This window comes from Drosophila eugracilis, unplaced genomic scaffold (assembly GCF_018153835.1).
Source record: "Drosophila eugracilis isolate 14026-0451.02 unplaced genomic scaffold, ASM1815383v1 contig_90, whole genome shotgun sequence".
In the NCBI taxonomy this organism is placed as follows: domain Eukaryota; kingdom Metazoa; phylum Arthropoda; class Insecta; order Diptera; family Drosophilidae; genus Drosophila; species Drosophila eugracilis.
Window position 1 is genome coordinate 10,287,402 of NW_024573812.1, and position 18,235 is coordinate 10,305,636.

General features: G+C 39.7%; 8 protein-coding genes across 8 annotated transcripts; 4 read left to right on the top strand and 4 right to left on the bottom strand.

The window, feature by feature from the left end:
- The first annotated feature begins 5,935 nt into the window (after positions 1-5,935).
- On the top strand, positions 5,936-6,342 carry LOC108111901. The gene is made up of 2 exons (XM_017221538.2): positions 5,936-6,065; positions 6,125-6,342. The coding sequence occupies exons 1-2, from the start codon at positions 5,964-5,966 to the stop codon at positions 6,203-6,205; spliced, it is 183 nt and encodes a 60-aa protein (XP_017077027.2). The 5' UTR covers positions 5,936-5,963; the 3' UTR covers positions 6,206-6,342.
- A 162-nt stretch (positions 6,343-6,504) lies between these two features.
- Positions 6,505-6,966, bottom strand: LOC108111917 (diptericin A). Its single transcript, XM_017221558.2, has 2 exons — positions 6,820-6,966; positions 6,505-6,757 (listed from the first exon to the last, which is right to left on the bottom strand). Exons 1-2 carry the CDS (start codon positions 6,940-6,942, stop codon positions 6,509-6,511), a joined length of 372 nt encoding a protein of 123 aa, XP_017077047.2. The 5' UTR covers positions 6,943-6,966; the 3' UTR covers positions 6,505-6,508.
- A 1,447-nt stretch (positions 6,967-8,413) lies between these two features.
- Positions 8,414-8,938, bottom strand: LOC108111914 (diptericin A). Its single transcript, XM_017221553.2, has one exon. The coding sequence runs from the start codon at positions 8,908-8,910 to the stop codon at positions 8,590-8,592; it is 321 nt and encodes a 106-aa protein (XP_017077042.2). The 5' UTR covers positions 8,911-8,938; the 3' UTR covers positions 8,414-8,589.
- A 526-nt stretch (positions 8,939-9,464) lies between these two features.
- On the top strand, positions 9,465-9,763 carry LOC108111924. Its single transcript, XM_017221566.2, has 2 exons — positions 9,465-9,568; positions 9,631-9,763. The coding sequence occupies exons 1-2, from the start codon at positions 9,515-9,517 to the stop codon at positions 9,760-9,762; spliced, it is 186 nt and encodes a 61-aa protein (XP_017077055.2). The 5' UTR covers positions 9,465-9,514; the 3' UTR covers position 9,763.
- A 426-nt stretch (positions 9,764-10,189) lies between these two features.
- On the bottom strand, positions 10,190-10,859 carry LOC108112022. Its single transcript, XM_017221763.2, has 4 exons — positions 10,640-10,859; positions 10,441-10,586; positions 10,292-10,373; positions 10,190-10,239 (listed from the first exon to the last, which is right to left on the bottom strand). The coding sequence occupies exons 1-4, from the start codon at positions 10,740-10,742 to the stop codon at positions 10,190-10,192; spliced, it is 381 nt and encodes a 126-aa protein (XP_017077252.2). The 5' UTR covers positions 10,743-10,859.
- An 847-nt stretch (positions 10,860-11,706) lies between these two features.
- LOC108112023 (small ubiquitin-related modifier) lies at positions 11,707-12,026 on the bottom strand. The gene has a single exon (XM_017221767.2). The coding sequence runs from the start codon at positions 11,991-11,993 to the stop codon at positions 11,754-11,756; it is 240 nt and encodes a 79-aa protein (XP_017077256.2). The 5' UTR covers positions 11,994-12,026; the 3' UTR covers positions 11,707-11,753.
- Positions 12,027-12,749: 723 nt separating this feature from the next.
- Positions 12,750-14,462, top strand: LOC108112021 (juvenile hormone epoxide hydrolase 1). Its single transcript, XM_017221762.2, has 3 exons — positions 12,750-13,306; positions 13,365-13,569; positions 13,637-14,462. The coding sequence occupies exons 1-3, from the start codon at positions 12,906-12,908 to the stop codon at positions 14,435-14,437; spliced, it is 1,407 nt and encodes a 468-aa protein (XP_017077251.2). The 5' UTR covers positions 12,750-12,905; the 3' UTR covers positions 14,438-14,462.
- Positions 14,463-15,494: 1,032 nt separating this feature from the next.
- On the top strand, positions 15,495-17,638 carry LOC108112043 (juvenile hormone epoxide hydrolase 1). Its single transcript, XM_017221795.2, has 4 exons — positions 15,495-15,759; positions 16,006-16,205; positions 16,321-16,528; positions 16,712-17,638. The coding sequence occupies exons 1-4, from the start codon at positions 15,562-15,564 to the stop codon at positions 17,495-17,497; spliced, it is 1,392 nt and encodes a 463-aa protein (XP_017077284.1). The 5' UTR covers positions 15,495-15,561; the 3' UTR covers positions 17,498-17,638.
- Positions 17,639-18,235: the final 597 nt, after the last annotated feature.

Below are 18,235 nucleotides of genomic sequence, written 5' to 3' on the forward strand. Positions count from 1 at the left end.
GTTCTTCTTTTTACTTTGAACTATAATTATTGGAAAAATGTACAGAATTTATAGAAAAGTTGACCAAAAATAAATACTTATTTTCTCTGTCCAAAATAGTCCAAAGATTGAAAAAATTATATAAAAATATATATTTTCTAACATGGATTAAAATATTTAATTTTCTCTCTTTAAAAAATGTTTCTAAGCAATTCCATCTATGTTAGTTCTACCTTCCTTTGGAATAAATATGAATATAACATATCAAAATAAATCCCAATAAATTCATATACCTAATATGATCTAGTTTTGTTTTCTGTGTTATTCAAACTCCGAGTGTCTTCCTTCTTCAGATGGCCATGCAAATCATTAGAGCGCTTGAGCAGCCTCCGAGAATAAGATGCCACAGCACAGTAGTTGAAGCTCATCATTCGGATGTGATTAACTTAAATACACAAGACATAAATATTTAAACGCTTGCGGCCATGGTCGGCGAGCGTTGAGCGAAAGCGGCAGTCAGCAGTTTGGCCAAATGAAGCGTGTTAAGTGCGGTCAGGGATGGGCGAGGATGGGCGCGAGAAACGCGGGGAGCGTGGATGGACAGGGGCATAAAATTGCTTTTAGCTGGCAAAACGGTTAAACGGCTTTATGCAAATGCTTGGACAAGAAGCCAAGAACCCAAGAAGACCAAGTAAAATTAACAGCCAAAGATGTTTAGTACTCCAGCGAAGGGGGAGCACTCTGGGGCCGTGGCCGATTGTGGCACCTTGTTGATCAATAATTGCCACACGACAGCTAAATGGGCTTTAATGCAACGTTGGGCACATTGGCAGCGAAGGCCAAGGCGGCAGCAGCTGCCGCATCCCAAGGAAACGCAAATCAAATTCTAATGATGTTGTAATGCAGACACCCTGTGCTGCAGCAAAAAAGGCACACTAACTGGGGTGGCAAGTTGCAAGTTGCAAGTGGCAAGTGGAGAGGGGAAATACAAAACCGTTTAGACAATGGCCAGGCACGCAAATATTCCCGAAGCAGTGCAACATAAAGGCCGCAGCTGAAGATTATATTATTAGAATTGAACATGCAATCAGACAAGTGTTTTGTCCAAAGGAAAAATATGGAAAAAGGGAGAAATGAGACTGGAGGTATTATACCCTATATATCAGTTGAAGTAATATAGAAACATATAGATACTATTGTGTTATGGTGAACTGATAATTCTTAAACAGAATATGAATCCAGGCTGTTAAAATTATATAAACTATTTTCCTGTTAAGGATAATATATGTTTAGACCTTAAAATTTAACATAATTATATTTACAAAAAGTTTATTGGTCTGATAGTTTATTAGTCTGAATATATCTTAGGAAGAGCTAAATTATTAGTTTATAAAAAGGAATTTCAATTCTCATCATAACAAAATTTAATCATTAATAAAAACTTAACTTATCATAAAGTAATAATGTTTAATATCAGCACTTAGTACTCTTAATTTTAAGGATAAACACTAAGACAAGACTTTTGACAAGTTCCCAGAATTATCTATAATACCCTATGCCTAGTGTACTGGGAATCGTTTCCTGGTTGTGCCCAGATCTTGGCCAGGCTAATTGCCAGGCCATGAACATAAACATCGGCCAATGGCCGAGGGTGTCCGAGGTAGGAAATGGAGGGCTAGAACAGCAGAGACTTCCACCATGGTCATCGTCATCATGGGCGATTTATGATTGCATTTCCTGTGACTGCCACAGCACAGCACACTGCTACATCAGGCCAAAAACCGAAACGCGAATTGATCGGTCACCGTTGGTTTGTCGCCCATGGTGGTGGCACCATGGGACAAGTTAGCTGGCTGGCTGGCTAGCGGAAATGCCACCGCAGTTGCCGCTCTCATTGATATTCCATGGAGACGGATTAGCGACTACTTCGACCCTTGTCTAATAAGGTATTAATAAGTTTTTGCCTTGGCCAAGACCAGACAATTGCCGTTGCAATGCATTCTTTAAGCTGGCTTCTTTGTTGCTTGTTAGCCGCTTGCCGATTGTTTTTCTTTTCTTTTTTTCGATCGTGCTGCTGAATTTTAAATGCATGATTACCAATCCACACTGGGCAGCACTGATTTTATGGATTTGTGGGCTTGACTAACCATAAAGTGGAATTATTATTCTTAGAATGAAGAAATATTAATCGTTTTTGCCTATACTTAAATTATCGTAAACATATTTCTAGCATCTTGGCACATAAATTTGTCAATAATTAATCGATAAACAAGCTGGGAGAATCCTTATAATGATTTATTTTTTAAAACTGCCATATAAGTTATAGCCCTAGACTTGCATTTTTAAAATTTTCCTGCCTTATTAATAAATTTTAGTACTCAATTACGTGATAAAAGTTGTAGTATCACTAAGGGAAATGATCTGACAATTAAGGAGATGTAAAAAAATGGATACTAAATTAGTAATTTATTAAAAATTCCTCAAAGTTATAGTCTATAGTCTGGCAAGAATCCAATTAGTAGCAACTTAGGTTTACCAAAGATATTTTATCTTTCTCTACCATTTTTGCTGTCCAGTGTAATTGTGAGAAAATGAAACTGGCAATCTGACTGATGCAACAAGCTAAAATTAACGTATGAATGTCAGATTGCTGCTGTAGCTGTGGCTGTTGCTGATGGGTTGAAGTTTCTGTTGTGGCTGTTGCTAGTATTGCAACAAAGGTCAGCCAGCGCGTGCTGTTGCTGCTGCTGCCAGTTGCCAGTTGACGTGACCCGTTGTTGGTCCCAGCCAAGCCAAGCCAAGCCAAGTCGTTCTGGAAGTGATGTTGAGGCTAAGAGTGGTGATTAATCGGACACATGACAAAGATGCGTCAGGTTGTGGGAATCGTACGGAGTCTGCGACCTTAGCCGTAACTCCAACTGCTGCTTTTCAGATTCGCCATCGATTGGCAACCACTTGAGCTGGCTGGACTTGCAGTGGTCACTTGTGACACACTCGAACGGGCTACGTGAGATTGGGGAAATTGGATAGAGATGCAGAGAGACAGAGAGAGAGAGGGAGAGAGAGAGAGAGAGGAAGAGGGAGGGATGGGCATGGGGCAGGGATACCAGTACTGAGACTGCTGCAGATGCCAATCGAGAGATAACCGCACACCGATACAGGCACACACTCACACTGGCCTACAATTTCAATACAATATTTGAAATAATTGGCTACAAATCGTCATTGCAGTTGCTGTTGCTAGTTGCTGGTTGCAGTTTCTGCTGCCGTTCGTATGCCACAAATTGCAGTCGGCTTAAACTGCTGCTGCTGCTGCTGCTGCTGGCTGACCTACGACACCATCTCTCCTCCCCCAAAAAGCCGCCTCAAATTACTATTGATACTGATAGGAACTGCAACTGCAACAGCAACTTGCAACTGCCAGCAGCAACATCAGCGCAGCATCAGTAACTTTTGTTCTTGTTCTCTTAATGCGTTACGGTAAATATTTTTGTCTTCATTTTTACTGTTAAGATCGAGATGAAGTTGAGGCATCATTCCCTGACTCCTTCCTGTTGGTCAATGTTGCTGGTTGATAGTTGCTGCCGCCGCTGCTTGCTGCTACTGCTTGCTGCTTGCTGCTTGGACTCCAATTAGCCAAGCACTCCCCATGCAACACATGCGGGTTTTTATGGCTTAAAATAGTGGTGACGAACGAGGGGGTTTAGGGCCATCGAGGCTTGGCCAGGTGCCAAGAACTCAATCATTCCATTTGTTGAAACAATTGACGGTTGCTTAATGTGCAAAACGTGAGTCCAATTTGCATGGCAACAGCATTAGCTGCCAGCAACTAGCAACTATCAACTAGCAACTTGCAACAACCACAGCCACAGGCAACCTTCATTAGGGGAGATAAAAAGTATAAGTATTCTGCACCGAAAGATTTGTGCAGCATTTGATGTCGATTTATTTTAAATCGAAGTTGAACAATTTATTAAACTTTTGCCCATCTTAAGCTGGGGAGATCTTTAGAGATGAGAGCGTGTAAGGTAAGGAGAATCAGTTCCTAATGTTAAATGTACTTCTAAGATATTATTAAAATTAAGATACAAAAAAGATACTTATTTATACCAGCCTGGTGACCCCGATTCCGCTCCTCTATTCGTGTCACGCAGCCATCGCGTAGGACTCACGCTCTTTGGCGATGCCTCATCGTCGGCTGCCGCTGCTGCTCCATTGCATAGGTCACGTGTTCCGTCGTGTGTCTGGCCAAAATATCAGCAATTGAACTATAGACATTTTGGCCAAATGCAGTAAGCAGGCCAAAATGCCGCGATCCCGCTTTTTATTCGTTGTTCAGCAGGAGTGGAGTGAAGTGGAGTGGAGGAGTTGCAGTTGCAGGTCGGCGCATCTCGGCGCAAATGTCAAATGCAAATGCGAAAAGGCAAGAGTCTGCCTGGCACCTGCTAACTCTTGCATTTCTTTTTGCTAACAGCCAACAGTGTCAGTCATAATTAATACGCTTAATTTGAGTTACTTAGTCTGGGTCTCGCCTTGTGGTGGCTGTAAGTTCTCGGTGGCTTCATTAAAAAGCCATTAGTCGGAGATGTATTTCGCCGCCTATCATCCGTCGCCGCCGCCACCCTTGGCCACTTTCTAATTAGAAACTTTTCCTATGGAGAGCATAAATTTTCAGCAATGTTTGTTCAGTTTCCGATACAATCAAAGACAAGAGCCGAAGCTGAATGTTGAGTGTTAGTGTTCAGTGTGTCAAACAATTTAACTGCCTTTGGGACCCAAAGGCAAGTTTGCGTGGGAAATGCCGTCGATCGTCACGATCAAAAACGACGGCAACGAGGGGAAAACTTCACCAACGTCAACCATCAAGTACATGGAAAATGCAAAGTTGATTTTATCGCCGTCTCTAACTCGGTCTTTGGCTCTGTGTGTTACTGTCTTGGCCTAAACTGATTTGCCACTTGACAAATGAGTTGACTGCCACATGTGCAATTTGGAAAACAATCCACCCACTTTAGAGCCCCTTTTAGCTGCTCCCTGCCCCCCTCGCTGCAGCAATTTTCCTAGCTGGCCAATTTTCATCCAAGTCAGGCTAAAAGCAAAAACGAAACAGAGCGAGTCTAAACAAAAGAAATTCTGCCGCTTTTGACTTTGACAATTTGCGCATTGATTTAGAAAATAGCTCTTCCACTGAATTGGAGCGTACTCCATATGAAAATGACATGGAAAGCAGAGGAGAAAAGTGCAGCTGAGATGGGGTCAGGCTTTAAGACCGCTTGGGACTTACCCCAAAAATACCCTAAAAAAGAATTTTAAATTTAAATAATTTATAAAAGAAAAGCCATTAAATTATTTTGTGGGTATTGTAAAATTTAGTTCTATACTTTAAAGATAAAAATTCAGTAAAATATTTTTCTTAAACCTCGTTGTCTTGAGAATATACCCCTTGAAGGAGGGCATTGCCAGAGAAAAATTGGCCAGAAATTGAAGCTATCAAAAAGGAACTTGCCCAGTTAACCCAAGACAACGAGTTGGACTCAAACAGAGGCAAAGCGCAACGAAATTTCTGTTTCGGTAGTTTTTGTTTTTCATTTTTTTCAAAGATGGAGTTTTGGTGCAGGAAAAAAGTCATCATAGCCTGACCTTCATTGTTGTGTTGCTTCTAACATTTAAATTTGTTTTGCTTTTCCATTTTGTGTGCCGCTTTTGTTTTGGCTTCTTTTCGATTTCAACAGAAAACGTGCCAAATTTGGCTGCCAGTTGCACGTTGGCCCGAAAAAATTTAATACAGTTCAGCTGGGTTTGGCTTTGGCTCTAGCTTTGACCTGGTCTCCGGTCTTGGGGGCTATGGTCTCTTGTCTGGCAGCAAGCTCTTGACACACATCGGCCTTATCAGGGTCTTATCAGCTGGCAGAAGTTGAAAACTCAACCCGGAGGCAGTCGAAATCGAGGCGTTAATTCAGTCGGACGCAGCATCTCTCGGTGAAATGTTGGACATTCTGTTTCTTTGGCTTGTTACCCAGCTCTTTGGCCTTATTCAAGGGCGTTCTGTGGGCGGTGGATCAGGAAGCTTGGATGAGTGGCAGGAGGTGCATTTTCTCGTTTGATTTTTGCTTAATTGACATTCAATGTTTCTGTTTACTTATAGTTTTCGGCACCTCAGCCAGATTCCACAATCTTTATGTACAATCAAACTGATAAGCAACCCTGGGACTATACTTGGAATTAAATATGATTGTTAATAAGTAATTAAAGAAAACATAAACTTAATAGAAATGATTTCAGTTTTGTTTTAATAAAAATTTACTTGAAACATTTCCCGAATATATTTCTGAGTCGGAAGTAAAAAATGTTGTAAGGAAAATAAATTTATTTCGCCCTTTGATGTTCTCCTGAAGATCATTTTTTAAAATATTTAATTAAAATTACAAAATGTTAAACAACTTTTTTCTTAATTGACTTGAAAGTTGGTATTTTATTTTTAGCTTATTAAATTTTATTTAGTTTTAGTTTTAGTTTTAGTTTTAGTTCTCTAGAACCTAAAGGTGTACACTCCGCCGCCTCCAAATTGAGGTGGGCTGCTGCCATAACGTCCTCCAAGATGCTGGCCATACGATCCCGTGGCATCGAAGGAGTGGCGTCCATTAGGGCTCGTCCAAACAGGCACACGTGTATTAAGGCTAAGATCGAAACCCTGCTTTGGGCTGCCACCACCGCCGCCATTCAATTGGAATTGGCGACGCACCCTGGTTAAAGGAGCAACATCGAAGTTGGGAGAATACTGAAAAGAGTACTCTATTAATCCCAGCTCCTTGATAAGTAAATCGTGTTCTAATAACTTACAGCCAATGGTTCAGGTTGCAGATTCACAATCTCTCGGGGATCAGGATAGGGGTAGGCCAAGCCACTGGACAAGACACAGGCAAGACCCAAGCCAATAAACAGAAAACTGGAGGTAGAATGCATTTTGCTTTGATGAGACTTTGTCAACTGAATACGGCTAGAATCGAGCTCGGCTCTTATATAGCTCTGGTCGATGGCTTATCAATTATTGGCAGATGATTCCCCATCCGAGGGAATCCCATTCAAGACGACGGTTCAGTGGTTCACAAGTGGATCCCCACATCTCATTGATAAGGAGGATCCACGGACAGACAAAGTAAATCCCAGCCAGAAACAATGACTGCGAAGGTATTTGGATTGAAGAATTACAGCTGTTTAAGGGGGAGTACTTAGATCTATTGCCTCTAAGTAAGCAATATCTTGACTACTTTTCTAGCGAAAATATCTCAAAACATGAATATTAAATATTTGCAATTTATTTTTATATGCCTCATTTATAATAGTAACAAAGTTCTCATCAATAAATGAACTTTAAAGTTTAGAAAATTTACGTTTTAATAATATTTCAATATTGACTAATCTTTAATTGGAAAAATTTAATTTTATAATTCATATTTAATTCTAGTTTAAAATAAAGTAAATATTTTGTATGCCTTCTATATGTTTCTTAAAAAACCTTCTAACAAACATTTTATAAAAAGAGTTTCTTTTAAGCCTGCGAAGCCCCTTTAAAAGTATCAGAATTTTCTAAACTTCTAATCAATTTTTTCCATCTTAATTAAAATGTTAGATTAAACTTTTTAGTCTTCTACCATTTTCCTTTCTTTACGATGGCCTGATTTTGATGCATATAATAAATCTTCAGCTTAACTTAAACTCATTCCAGAGCAGACTTCATAAGACAACCTTCTTTTTTAATCACTTTTAATCTCTAACAACTCCACCTTCGGTTTCGCCATCATAAAGAATCTCTAACTTGAGATGACTTTCGCCAAAAGATGATTTCCTCCCAAGAAGAGAAAAATAATCAACCCACATGTTCCGATGCCCCGGGCAGAGTTTAGTTTCCCAAATCGATTCATCATTTCGCAAGGTCAACTCAATTTAGCTTTCCTTGGGTCAGTCAAATTAATGATGTGAAAAACTTCTGGTAATACCCAAATTTGGTTGTAAAAGAGTTTTAAAAACACAGAGCCTCTTCATGAATCATTTTTCAACTATTTAAGCGAATCTTGTTCGCTTTCATTTCGGGGGTATTGCGTAATATTTGAAGCTTTTGGGGTTAGGCTGCGGATGTTTGGCGGATGAACCGACGGCGGCATGATAAATTTTCATCGAAGGTTCTGTCGACAGTTTACGCAATAAATCCAATTAGCAAAAAACATTTTGTCTTGGCAGGTTTCATTAAGACCGCCTGTCATCGTAATTTGTTATTACCCAACCAAGATGGCCAAACAAGATGTATCAACAATTAGCCAAACTGCAAGATCATCTGTGACCCAGCCCCTCAGTGACTCTAGAAGTCTGCCTGAATGTTCCGGGTAAACAAACAACGTCAAGGACTTTGATGGCAATTGAGATAGAGAAATTATGGTCAGGTTTGCACATGCTTATATTTGGCAATATATTTCGCAATATTCTGAATATACAAAAGTTAAAATTTTAAAATACCTGACAAAAACTTCCATCTAGATAAGCAAACTGCGGACAGGTATACTTGTACATGTGATTAAATTTGGTAAATTATTATGCAAAAAGTGAATATGACGCTTAGAAATTCGGGAATCTGTAGGTGTAGGTAGTTCCGAATTTCCAGCTGGGATCTGAGTTTCCATATGGTCCTCCCAATCGCTGGCCATATTCTCCAGTCAGACCCACCTCGTGGCGTTTGTTGTCGCTGGTCCAGATATTCTCATGACCCTTCACACGAAAGCCGAACCCATCACCTCTCTGGCCACCTCCTTGTCCCTCAAGATTTAGCGGGTAAGATGGTGGTGGAGTGGGCTTCATTGTCATATCATCGGGCATCGGAAGGGCCAAAGTAGCTCCGATTGTGCAGCAGAGCAGGGCGAAGATTATGGTGTACTGCATCTTGTTTTCTGTAGATTGAAACGTTAGAATCCGTTGACTGATAATTCTGCTGCACTTTTTGAGCTCTTTTATAGGACAATCGACGGTCTGCTGAAAGGAATCCCCGATGCAATCTTATCTGCTCGCATTAACCTACGATTATTGTCCCATAATTGCATCAAAAGAGTCATCGCAGGTCATCGGAAAGGAATCCCCGATGCAACCTCAATTGCAACAGAAGACTTTCTCATTGACTGATAAAAATCTTTAAAAATGCTAACTAAAAGCAGAGTTTTAAAATTATTTTTATTTAAGTAAAATTTTGATTAAAAACAAAACTATTGAAATACAAATTTTCTTATTATAACTTCACAATGTATTTTAAAGAAGTTTCATCATAATTTTAAATTATTTCCCTTAAAGACAAAGAAACTTCGACAGTCGCTGAAATAATTTTAAATTGTCGCTGCAACAGCAACAACGGCAGATACAGAGCAACGTATGTAATCAAACAAAAATACAAATATCAATATTTAAAACGAATTAATTGATTAAAAGCCGAGGGCAAATGTGAACACGAATACAGTTTCCCAGCAGCAATCGAGTGAGGCGGCAGCAAAGTGAAATGTTGATACAATCCATATTTATGAATATATTGGCCATTATTTTGGTCTGTTGGGTGAGTGGACAATACTGCATAAGTTTTAAAAAGAACTTGAAAATGAAATATTTACTTTCCAGCTGGGACACGTCACTTCCCAATCATCAGCCGACGATCAAGAGCTTGAAATCGGTTCAAAAGGTGAGGGGCCGCCGCAGAAAGAAGAATTTCACTGGGACAATAATAACTACGATCTTGGAAATACTTATTGAATTTAATATTTTATGTTTATAACAAATATTTGTAATTATTTAAATAAATATATTATAACATGAGCTTTTCCTTATCAGTCATGCTATAATCACTAGATGCTTATTTATTATACTTTTTGGCTGTTTAAAAACACCACAATATGAATTTTTTTTAAGACAAATGTGTTTTTTATTTTATAAATGTAATGTGTTTAATATTTAATAATTTTTAAGGTACAAAAATATTGTTTTCTAATGATAAATAAGCTTTTAATATTTTACGAGACTTTACGAACACATATAACAAAATTTAGCTTGCCTACTTTTAGGCTGAGTGTAATTTTGTACTCGTGTAAAGTTTTATAGGGATTTATGAGTTTGACATCAAACAATTTTGGTTTATAGTGCTTCAAATATATTTTTAAGCAAATTGCAAAATCTTATAACGTTACTCGAAGTGGTAGCTCAGGACTATTAAAACGAGAGAGACATGTGTTACTGTTAAAAGAGGTTAAACGATTATAAAGAAAATAATTATAAGAAAACTTACCAGCTAAAGGCCAAACCGGAAGACAGGCACACGGAAAAAGCATGCTAATACAAATTCCGTAAACTAAACAATTTCGTTTCGACTAATTCAAAATAAGTAAAGAAGTATTTCAGATCATTTATTTTTTTTTTAAGAACAGAAAACTTCACCTCATTTAATGCCAAAAGAAGTAATATAGAAGATATTATTAGGCCAATCATTACGAACGTTATTCCGATGAAAACATCTTGGTTAATAGTTCCTTGAAAGGTGTGATATTGGAAATGTCTTTTCTGGTGACTAAGCGGATAATTTGCTAGATAAAAATATGGAAACATGAAATGGTAAATAATATAAGGATTAACTGACCATAACAATCCAAAATGTAGGCGTAGAACCCAAAACCGCTGATTAAGTTCCAAGAAGCCAAAATGGCGATGGCAAAGCAACGTTCATTTGATCGATTTGGCATAGTTTTTTCCGGGTTTATAAATAGTTGGTATTTTATGTGTTAAATAAAGTGAATCACTTTTGCCTGGCCTGCCCGAACGAAAATCAATTTAGCGTCAGGTTCAATGGACTTTTACGACAAGTGCGTGTCAGCTGGATGAAAAACTAATTGCAACGATTAAGACCACGCCCCCTCTCGAGGGTAAGGGTCGGGGGTTGCCATGGTTAGCCATTGTGCCAAACTTTGGCCGTAACTGGAGCACTCAATAAAATGGGAATTAGCCAGGCAGAGGCGGCATTAATGGTCTGCGATTTGGGTCCGGAATAGGAACCTCTCTCTATTTCCCCGGAGGTGGCAGCTTTGACACGCTTACCAAGTATCAATGCGATTTGTTTGTGGCACGCGAATAAAGTTTTATTCTTATTTTGGCTGCATTGCATCGGAAGTGAATTTGAGTCCTTTGACTGCGGCATGGTAATTGCGTTAATTTCGCTTGAATTACGTTTCACATCATTGTTTTTGCCACGGGGGCCACGCCTACTTTTCGCTGTTTTGCATGTTTGGCGGCACTTTTGTGGTTTTTCAAAGGTTTTCGTTGCTCCTTGAGTCCTTTGATAGTTGCATGTCGACAGCACGATTGTTTGCCTTACAATTTATACAAATTAATCCCGACTTGTGATGCACCTAGAAATACAAATTAATAAAAATTGAAATTTAGTTATAGGTAAAAATTGAAATTTTACTTCATTTTAAGATATTTTCTTATCAAAAAACAAGCATTTAGTTTTCATTAGGTTACTAAATAGCTTTTATAAGTTCTTATAAGCATTGCTCCTGAATATTTAATTTAACTTCACTTTTTTTCATTTATAAAGAATGTTCTTTCTTTTCTTTATTCAAATTTTCTCTCTGCATAACACGTACTTATGTATACCCGACTGCCGCCTGTCCAACCCTTTCATAGTTCATTGACTCTGCTATAAAATTACATGTATCAAAAACCTATAATTATATTTCATGGTTCTGAGTTCACTAATTGGCCTGTATAACGTCTATGACATCATCATCCTCCATGTCCAAGGAGCTAAAGGTGTCCTGCTCCTCGATTTTCATCCCATTGAAGAGCAAGATCACGGATTCAGGATACACGCCAGTTGCCTTGTAATATTTAAACTTGAGAAAACTGGACAAAGGTGCCTCCGTCAACACTTGAAACTGCAGCTTATGGGTATCAGAGGATTGCAGCCAAACTGTTTTGCTTTGATTGGCCATTAAAAGTGGTTAATATAAAACTATAATCGTATATATGTACATATATTCTGATAGTAGCCACGTGGCATACTGATCGGCCGACTTCATTCATTTCTAGCCTGCTTGCTTAGGCCACATCATCAGAAGGGCTGAGATTTATGATCAGTTGCCGGCGTAGCACTTACCAATAAATAAGTTCCAAGAGAGCTATGATAAGATAATGGTTGATTATAAGTAGCCGGGACTATTCCCAAGTCACCCTCACACTTGTCTCATGTACTTATGTGTGGGTCAGCCTATCTCGCTCTGAAATCAATGGACAGTGGGAAATCAAAGGTGCAGACGTGGGTACAGAAGTAACCCAGTAACCAATGCACCTTGGTCTTGGGTCATCAAAAAATAGATAAGATATATTCGGGGTACGTTGAAATGGCGAGAATCATGTTGATAAATTAAACAGTTTGAACATCTTTGTTAATTTCTTAAAGTAAGCTAATATAAAATTAATTCAAATATTTTTAACTACCAAAACAAAAACTGCCCAAATGAATTAACCTTTGAACCGTAAGCTCATACTGCCTGCCCAAACAATGATCCGAAATGGTCTGGCAGATCAAAGAGCAAGGTGACTGAGCATATTTTGAACCACTGTGCACGATAGCCAGCGCTATCTAAACGAATTTATAAATATTATACGAACATACTATACTTATACTATAACGGGGACAGCGAATTTCGTTGGAGCTTTGCGAGACAATTTGGGGAATGAGAAAATGCGCTGGCAGTCAGTTCTTTAGTGGCTTTCTGGGAGCACGGTCGTCTTACTCACTGATTCGGATAGGGAATCCATTTACCACTATCTCTGGTGAGGAGTTACCAAAGAGGCTCATTTAAATTCAAAACCAGTGGAAGCTAATTGCGTCTGTGGCCAGAATGAAGTGCCTGATAGTGTTTGGGCTGATTGTGGCCGTGTTCGGTGCTTTCGCGGGCTATGGCTACGTGGTATTCACGGATCTGACCAAACCACTGCCCAAGCCGGAGTTCAAGGACAATACCTTCTGGGGTCCTGGCGATGTCAAGGACTATGTGCCCGATGAGAAGATCTACGAGTTCAAGCTGCAAGTTCCACAAGCGGAGATTGATGATCTGAGAAAGGAACTCAACCGGACGCTTAAACTCACCGAACCGCTGGACGGGATCGCTTTTGAGTATGGATTTAACACCTATGCCCTGGAGCAGTTTGTGGACTACTGGCGGGACAAGTACCTGACCAAGTGGGATGAGCGCCAGGCGCTGTTCAACTCATTGAAGCAGTACACGACCGAAATTCAGGGGTGCGTTTAAAAGCTTATATTATGTAAATTATCTACTAAAAATTCCATCTCTCTGCAGTTTGAATATTCACTATATTCACGAGAAGGCCTCTGAGGAAGCTCAGGCCAAGAAGCATGTATATCCTCTGCTCCTGCTTCACGGCTGGCCAGGATCCGTTCGTGAGTTCTACGACTTTATACCTATGCTTACCAAGGAAACGAACATCACGGATTACGCTTTTGAGGTGGTGGCACCTTCCCTGGTGGGATACGGGTGGTCTGATGTGAGAATATATATATACCATATATATATCATATTATTAACTGAATTTCCCCAATTTACTATTTTAGGCAGCCACACGTCCCGGATTTAATGCCGCCGAAATGGCCACCGTGATGCGCAACTTGATGCTGCGCTTGGGTCACAAGAAGTTCTTCGTCCAGGGAGGAGATTGGGGCAGCATCATTGGCAGCAATCTGGCCACTCTCTACCCGGAGAATGTGATCGGCTACCATTCGAACATGTGTGTCCTGCACTCGCCACTGGCTATTCTAAAGGGAATCTACGCCAGCTTCTACCCGGAAAAGTACCTGCCTTCAAGATTCTTTGTGGATCATCACTTCCCCGTTTGGGACAAGTGGTTGGAGCTGCTGAAGGAGAGCGGTTACTTCCACATTCAAGCCACCAAGCCAGATACGATTGGAGCTGCTCTGACCTCCAGTCCTGTGGGTTTGGCCTCTTACATCCTGGAGAAGTTCCAAACTTGCACGAATCCTGGCCTGCAGCAAGATTTTGGCGCTATAGTCACTGTCTTTGGTCTGGAGGCTGTGCTGGACAACCTAATGGTCTACTACCTGACCAATTCAGCCACCACAGCGGCTCGTTTCTATTTGGAGAACGTGTCCAAGACCTACAGGGATCTGCAGTTGGATCGAGTGCAGAGTCCGGTTCCGATGGGCTGTGCCCGCTTCCGCTTCGATCTGCCCTCGGTGACCGACTGGCAGCTGAGGGACAAGTTCCCCAACCTAAAGCATTCGATGTACTTCCAGCAGGGTAGCCACTTTGCCGCCTTGGAGATGCCAGCCATGTTATACAATGACCTTACAGCCTTTGTTGTAAAGATTGGCCTGCACGGCGAGAAGCCAAAATAAATTGTTTCTTACTATTAATAGCAAATGATCTTTGTACTTTGGCTTTTGGGTTGCAAGGGACATAGCTTTTGTAATTTATAGCTTATGGGTCAAAATATTTGATTGGCGGCAATGAGTTTACGCCTGTCCATAAATTACATAAGCATCACTGATATAATGTAAATAGACTTTTTTAGATATCAAAAATAAGATTAAAGATTATTTTTTATTCCAGGATCAATGGACCTCAAATGTATGAACTAATCTGATTTGTTTATAAACACATTACACGATTTTAGTCCTTGTTGACTTGTTTAATTTGATATTTTCTAATCACAGACAAATTTTACGCTTAGTAAAGCAGAATTATTAACAGTTTTTAACAGTATAACTGTGTACTACAAAGTTTGTGGTCTTGATAGCTAATCAAATCTATATTCTTTATCATTCAAACAAAGTATACATAGTAAAGAGGCAGTGCTTACTCGGCATAGCAAACAAACAAAAACTCTTAGTCTTAACGGCCAATGTTTAAAATTAATATTTAAAAACAATGTAAACGAAACATATGTAGATCATATGGAGAATCTTGTTTATAATATTAATAAGACTTCAGGTTATACGACCTCCAAATAGACGCGAATTGTAAGCAATTAATTTAGAAATGTAACGCCATACTGCTGTCACTTAATACTATTGATTGTTTATTGACTTGTACATAAGGAAGCTTTTTCGTGTCGATAATTGAAATTATTTATTGTTTTTTTTTTAGTTCAATTCCATATACATACCTTATTTAATTCTAAGCATGAATCGTTTGTTCCTTACTTTGGCCAACTGATAAATGAAACTGGCTGATCATCTTCATTAGCTACATTTGAAAGCTTTCATCCATGATTTTGCTCTCCTTCAATTTGTTGTCAAAAGCTCTCCGAAATGTTCGTATAATTCGCCTAATAATGCTCGCATTGCATTGCAATTGAGAATAGGTTCCACAAGCCGGTTCCACATGCCGGCGAAAGCTTTCGTTTGCCGGTTGTTTGGTCTTTCAATATCATTTGTGTTCTGCGATCAGACGCGACCAGACGGGCAGCTGTCCCCAAATCCATAAAAAGTATATATAAAGAGAATATAGTATAACCACCATGGGGAATGTCTGGTTACGAATCTTTATTGGGGGCCTGACCATGCTGGCGGCCATTGGCTATAAGAACTATCGAGATCTTTCGGCTCCCGGCAAGAGACCCGATCTGGACAACAACGCTTACTGGGGTCCAACGCTGAAGGAATCTTATAAGGAGAATAAGGCTGTTCTACCCTTCGACATCAGCGTCAAGCCAGAGGTGAGTTTTAAAAGGTTTTTTAAGGGTTTAAAGAACAAAATACAACATTATCTATTTAATATATTCAGCCTAGATGAATATATGTCATCATGATAATAAAATATAAATATGAAAAATTATATATTGATCATGATGGTATGGAAAGTTGTTGAATAGATTTTATTTTCTATTGATATTTCGCATACAACTCCAATTATATTTCTCATCTTCTAGTTCTTTTAATCATACAAATTATTTCCTCAAAAGATAATTGAAGACCTCAAGAACCAGCTTAGTCGTCCTCTGAAGGCCCAGGAACCTTTGGAGGGTGTAGGTTTCCAGTACGGATTTAATGCCAAGGAATTGGCCAAGGTGGTGAAATACTGGCGCGATACTTATCTGGCCAAGTGGAGCGAACGCGAGCAGTTCCTTAAGAAGCTGGAACACTACCAAACCGAGATTCAGGGGTGAGTGGCGTAACACAAATGGCTATTCATGCATAATTAGTACCTGGCATGTGGACTTGCATTTGCCCTGCATTAACCCCCATTGCTAACACCGAATGTTTTCCATTTTTTGCAGTTTAAAAATTCACTTTATTCATGCAAAGCCAAGCCAGGTTAAAGGCCAGAAGCCCAAGAAGGTTCTTCCTCTGCTCCTGATGCACGGATGGCCGGGAACCGTTCGCGAATTCTACGATTTCATCCCACTTCTAACCACGCCCAGCGATAAGAGCGATTATGTCTTCGAGGTGATTGCACCCAGTCTGCCGGGCTATGGATGGTCTCAGGTTAGTAGTTTGAATTAATTTTGAATGATTACTGTCTTTCACTTAGAAAATAATATTAATGAATTATTAACTACATTTTAGCTAATTCATCATTATTTATAGTTTCTTAAATAGGAAACAATTCATATCCAATTTATTTTATAAACAATTCATTAATAAACAAATTTCAAATTCCAATTCCAGGGATCTTCAAAAACTGGATTTGGTGTGGCTCAAGTGGCCGTGGTGATGCGCAACCTAATGCTCCGAGTGGGATTCGAGAAGTTCCTGGTGCAGGGCGGCGATTGGGGTTCCATAATTGGATCCAATGTAGCTGGACTTTTTCCGGAGAACGTGCTGGGTTACCATTCGAACATGTGCGGGAACAACAGTCCATTAGGGCAGATAAAGACATTGTTGTCCTCGTTCTTCCCCAGCTGGTTTGTGGACAGCCAGTATGCGGATTTCTACAAAGGCTTGGGACACTTGTTCGGCACCATATTGGAGGAAATGGGTTATGCCCACATTCAGGCCTCCAAGCCAGACACCATCGGTAATGCCCTGATCGACAATCCAACGGGCCTGGCTAGCTACATACTGGAGAAGTTCTCTACATGGACGAATCCTGCATTTAGATCACTACCTGATGGCGGATTAACCAAGAGATTCACCTACGATCAGCTTTTGGATAATGTGATGATCTATTATGTGACCAATTCCATTACCACTTCCGTGCGCCTATATTCGGAGTCCATGATCAAATCACAGTTCGCTTTGGCCGTGGATTCGTTGCCCATCAAGGCCAAGGCTGGATGCACTCGTTTTGCCCATGAGATCGTGCACGTCCCCGATTCGGTTTTGGCCAACAAGTTTCCCAATCTTGTGCACAGCACCCACCATTCGGATGGCGGTCACTTCCCGGCTTTTGAGCTGCCCCAGCAGTTGTACGATGACTTCGTTAGCTTTGTCCAGAAGGCGAATTTTTCATAAAAGAAATTGATTGTATTTAGTTATAGTAACACATTGTATATTTTCATTATCTTCTTCAAAAGAAACAGAGAGGTCTTTTGCGAAAATTAAATCAAATCGGCTTGGTGATTGAATTTACCTTATCTGCTTTGAAAACCGAAAGTTAAGAAGTATTTTTGTTTGGGAAAAATGATAAGTTTTAGAGTGGTTTTGTGTTTGCTTTGTATGAGTATATGTACATAGATAAATCTAAGCTCGGAACGATATTACGTAACCTTAACAATGTTTCAGTATGCGACTTTTGAACACCCTTATAAATATATATATCGATTTTTGCTTAAAAAACTATTCAATAAAGAATATAAGCTTGTAAGCAAGTTCAAAATCAAAGGCGTAGTTCCAAATTAGAGAGTATCACTACCTAACCTGGAACCCCAGCTGCGTCGCGAAATAAACAATTTAGCCAGACAACCCCTTTACCTTCCTTTCGCTATACTCGTATATAGAACTCATACAACCCTCCGATCGTTCCCCCCAAAAAGCTTTAAACCAAAAATTTGAATGAAAGCTTTTTAAAGTAAATAAACAAACAAGCAGCGATTTACCAGAGTCATGCACGATTTCAAAAGCCGCTTCTTGGTCTTAGTATTGTCCAAAGTAAACCTGTTGATAAGCCTTAACTGATCAACTGTAGGGCGGTCACTCAAAGTCGCTTATCATCGTGAGCGGCGAAAACGAGAGCTGCGCCCGCATACGTTC

Bases quoted from the DNA above. Each gene is read 5' to 3' on its own strand.
- LOC108111901 (XM_017221538.2), top strand. From the start codon at position 5,964: ATGTTGGACATTCTGTTTCTTTGGCTTGTTACCCAGCTCTTTGGCCTT. The intron at 6,066-6,124 runs GTGCATTTTCTC...GTTTACTTATAG, and splicing joins GCTTGGATGAGTGGCAGGAG to TTTTCGGCACCTCAGCCAGA.
- LOC108111917 (XM_017221558.2), bottom strand. From the start codon at position 6,942: ATGCATTCTACCTCCAGTTTTCTGTTTATTGGCTTGGGTCTTGCCTGT. The intron at 6,758-6,819 runs GTAAGTTATTAG...TACTCTTTTCAG, and splicing joins TGCAACCTGAACCATTGGCT to TATTCTCCCAACTTCGATGT.
- LOC108111914 (XM_017221553.2), bottom strand. From the start codon at position 8,910: ATGCAGTACACCATAATCTTCGCCCTGCTCTGCTGCACAATCGGAGCT.
- LOC108111924 (XM_017221566.2), top strand. From the start codon at position 9,515: ATGTTGATACAATCCATATTTATGAATATATTGGCCATTATTTTGGTC. The intron at 9,569-9,630 runs GTGAGTGGACAA...TTTACTTTCCAG, and splicing joins CCATTATTTTGGTCTGTTGG to CTGGGACACGTCACTTCCCA.
- LOC108112022 (XM_017221763.2), bottom strand. From the start codon at position 10,742: ATGCCAAATCGATCAAATGAACGTTGCTTTGCCATCGCCATTTTGGCT. The intron at 10,587-10,639 runs GTCAGTTAATCC...ATTTTTATCTAG, and splicing joins CTACATTTTGGATTGTTATG to CAAATTATCCGCTTAGTCAC. The intron at 10,240-10,291 runs GTAAGTTTTCTT...CTCTTTTAACAG, and splicing joins TCCGGTTTGGCCTTTAGCTG to TAACACATGTCTCTCTCGTT.
- LOC108112023 (XM_017221767.2), bottom strand. From the start codon at position 11,993: ATGGCCAATCAAAGCAAAACAGTTTGGCTGCAATCCTCTGATACCCAT.
- LOC108112021 (XM_017221762.2), top strand. From the start codon at position 12,906: ATGAAGTGCCTGATAGTGTTTGGGCTGATTGTGGCCGTGTTCGGTGCT. The intron at 13,307-13,364 runs GTGCGTTTAAAA...ATCTCTCTGCAG, and splicing joins TACACGACCGAAATTCAGGG to TTTGAATATTCACTATATTC. The intron at 13,570-13,636 runs GTGAGAATATAT...TTACTATTTTAG, and splicing joins TGGGATACGGGTGGTCTGAT to GCAGCCACACGTCCCGGATT.
- LOC108112043 (XM_017221795.2), top strand. From the start codon at position 15,562: ATGGGGAATGTCTGGTTACGAATCTTTATTGGGGGCCTGACCATGCTG. The intron at 15,760-16,005 runs GTGAGTTTTAAA...TTTCCTCAAAAG, and splicing joins ACATCAGCGTCAAGCCAGAG to ATAATTGAAGACCTCAAGAA. The intron at 16,206-16,320 runs GTGAGTGGCGTA...CATTTTTTGCAG, and splicing joins TACCAAACCGAGATTCAGGG to TTTAAAAATTCACTTTATTC.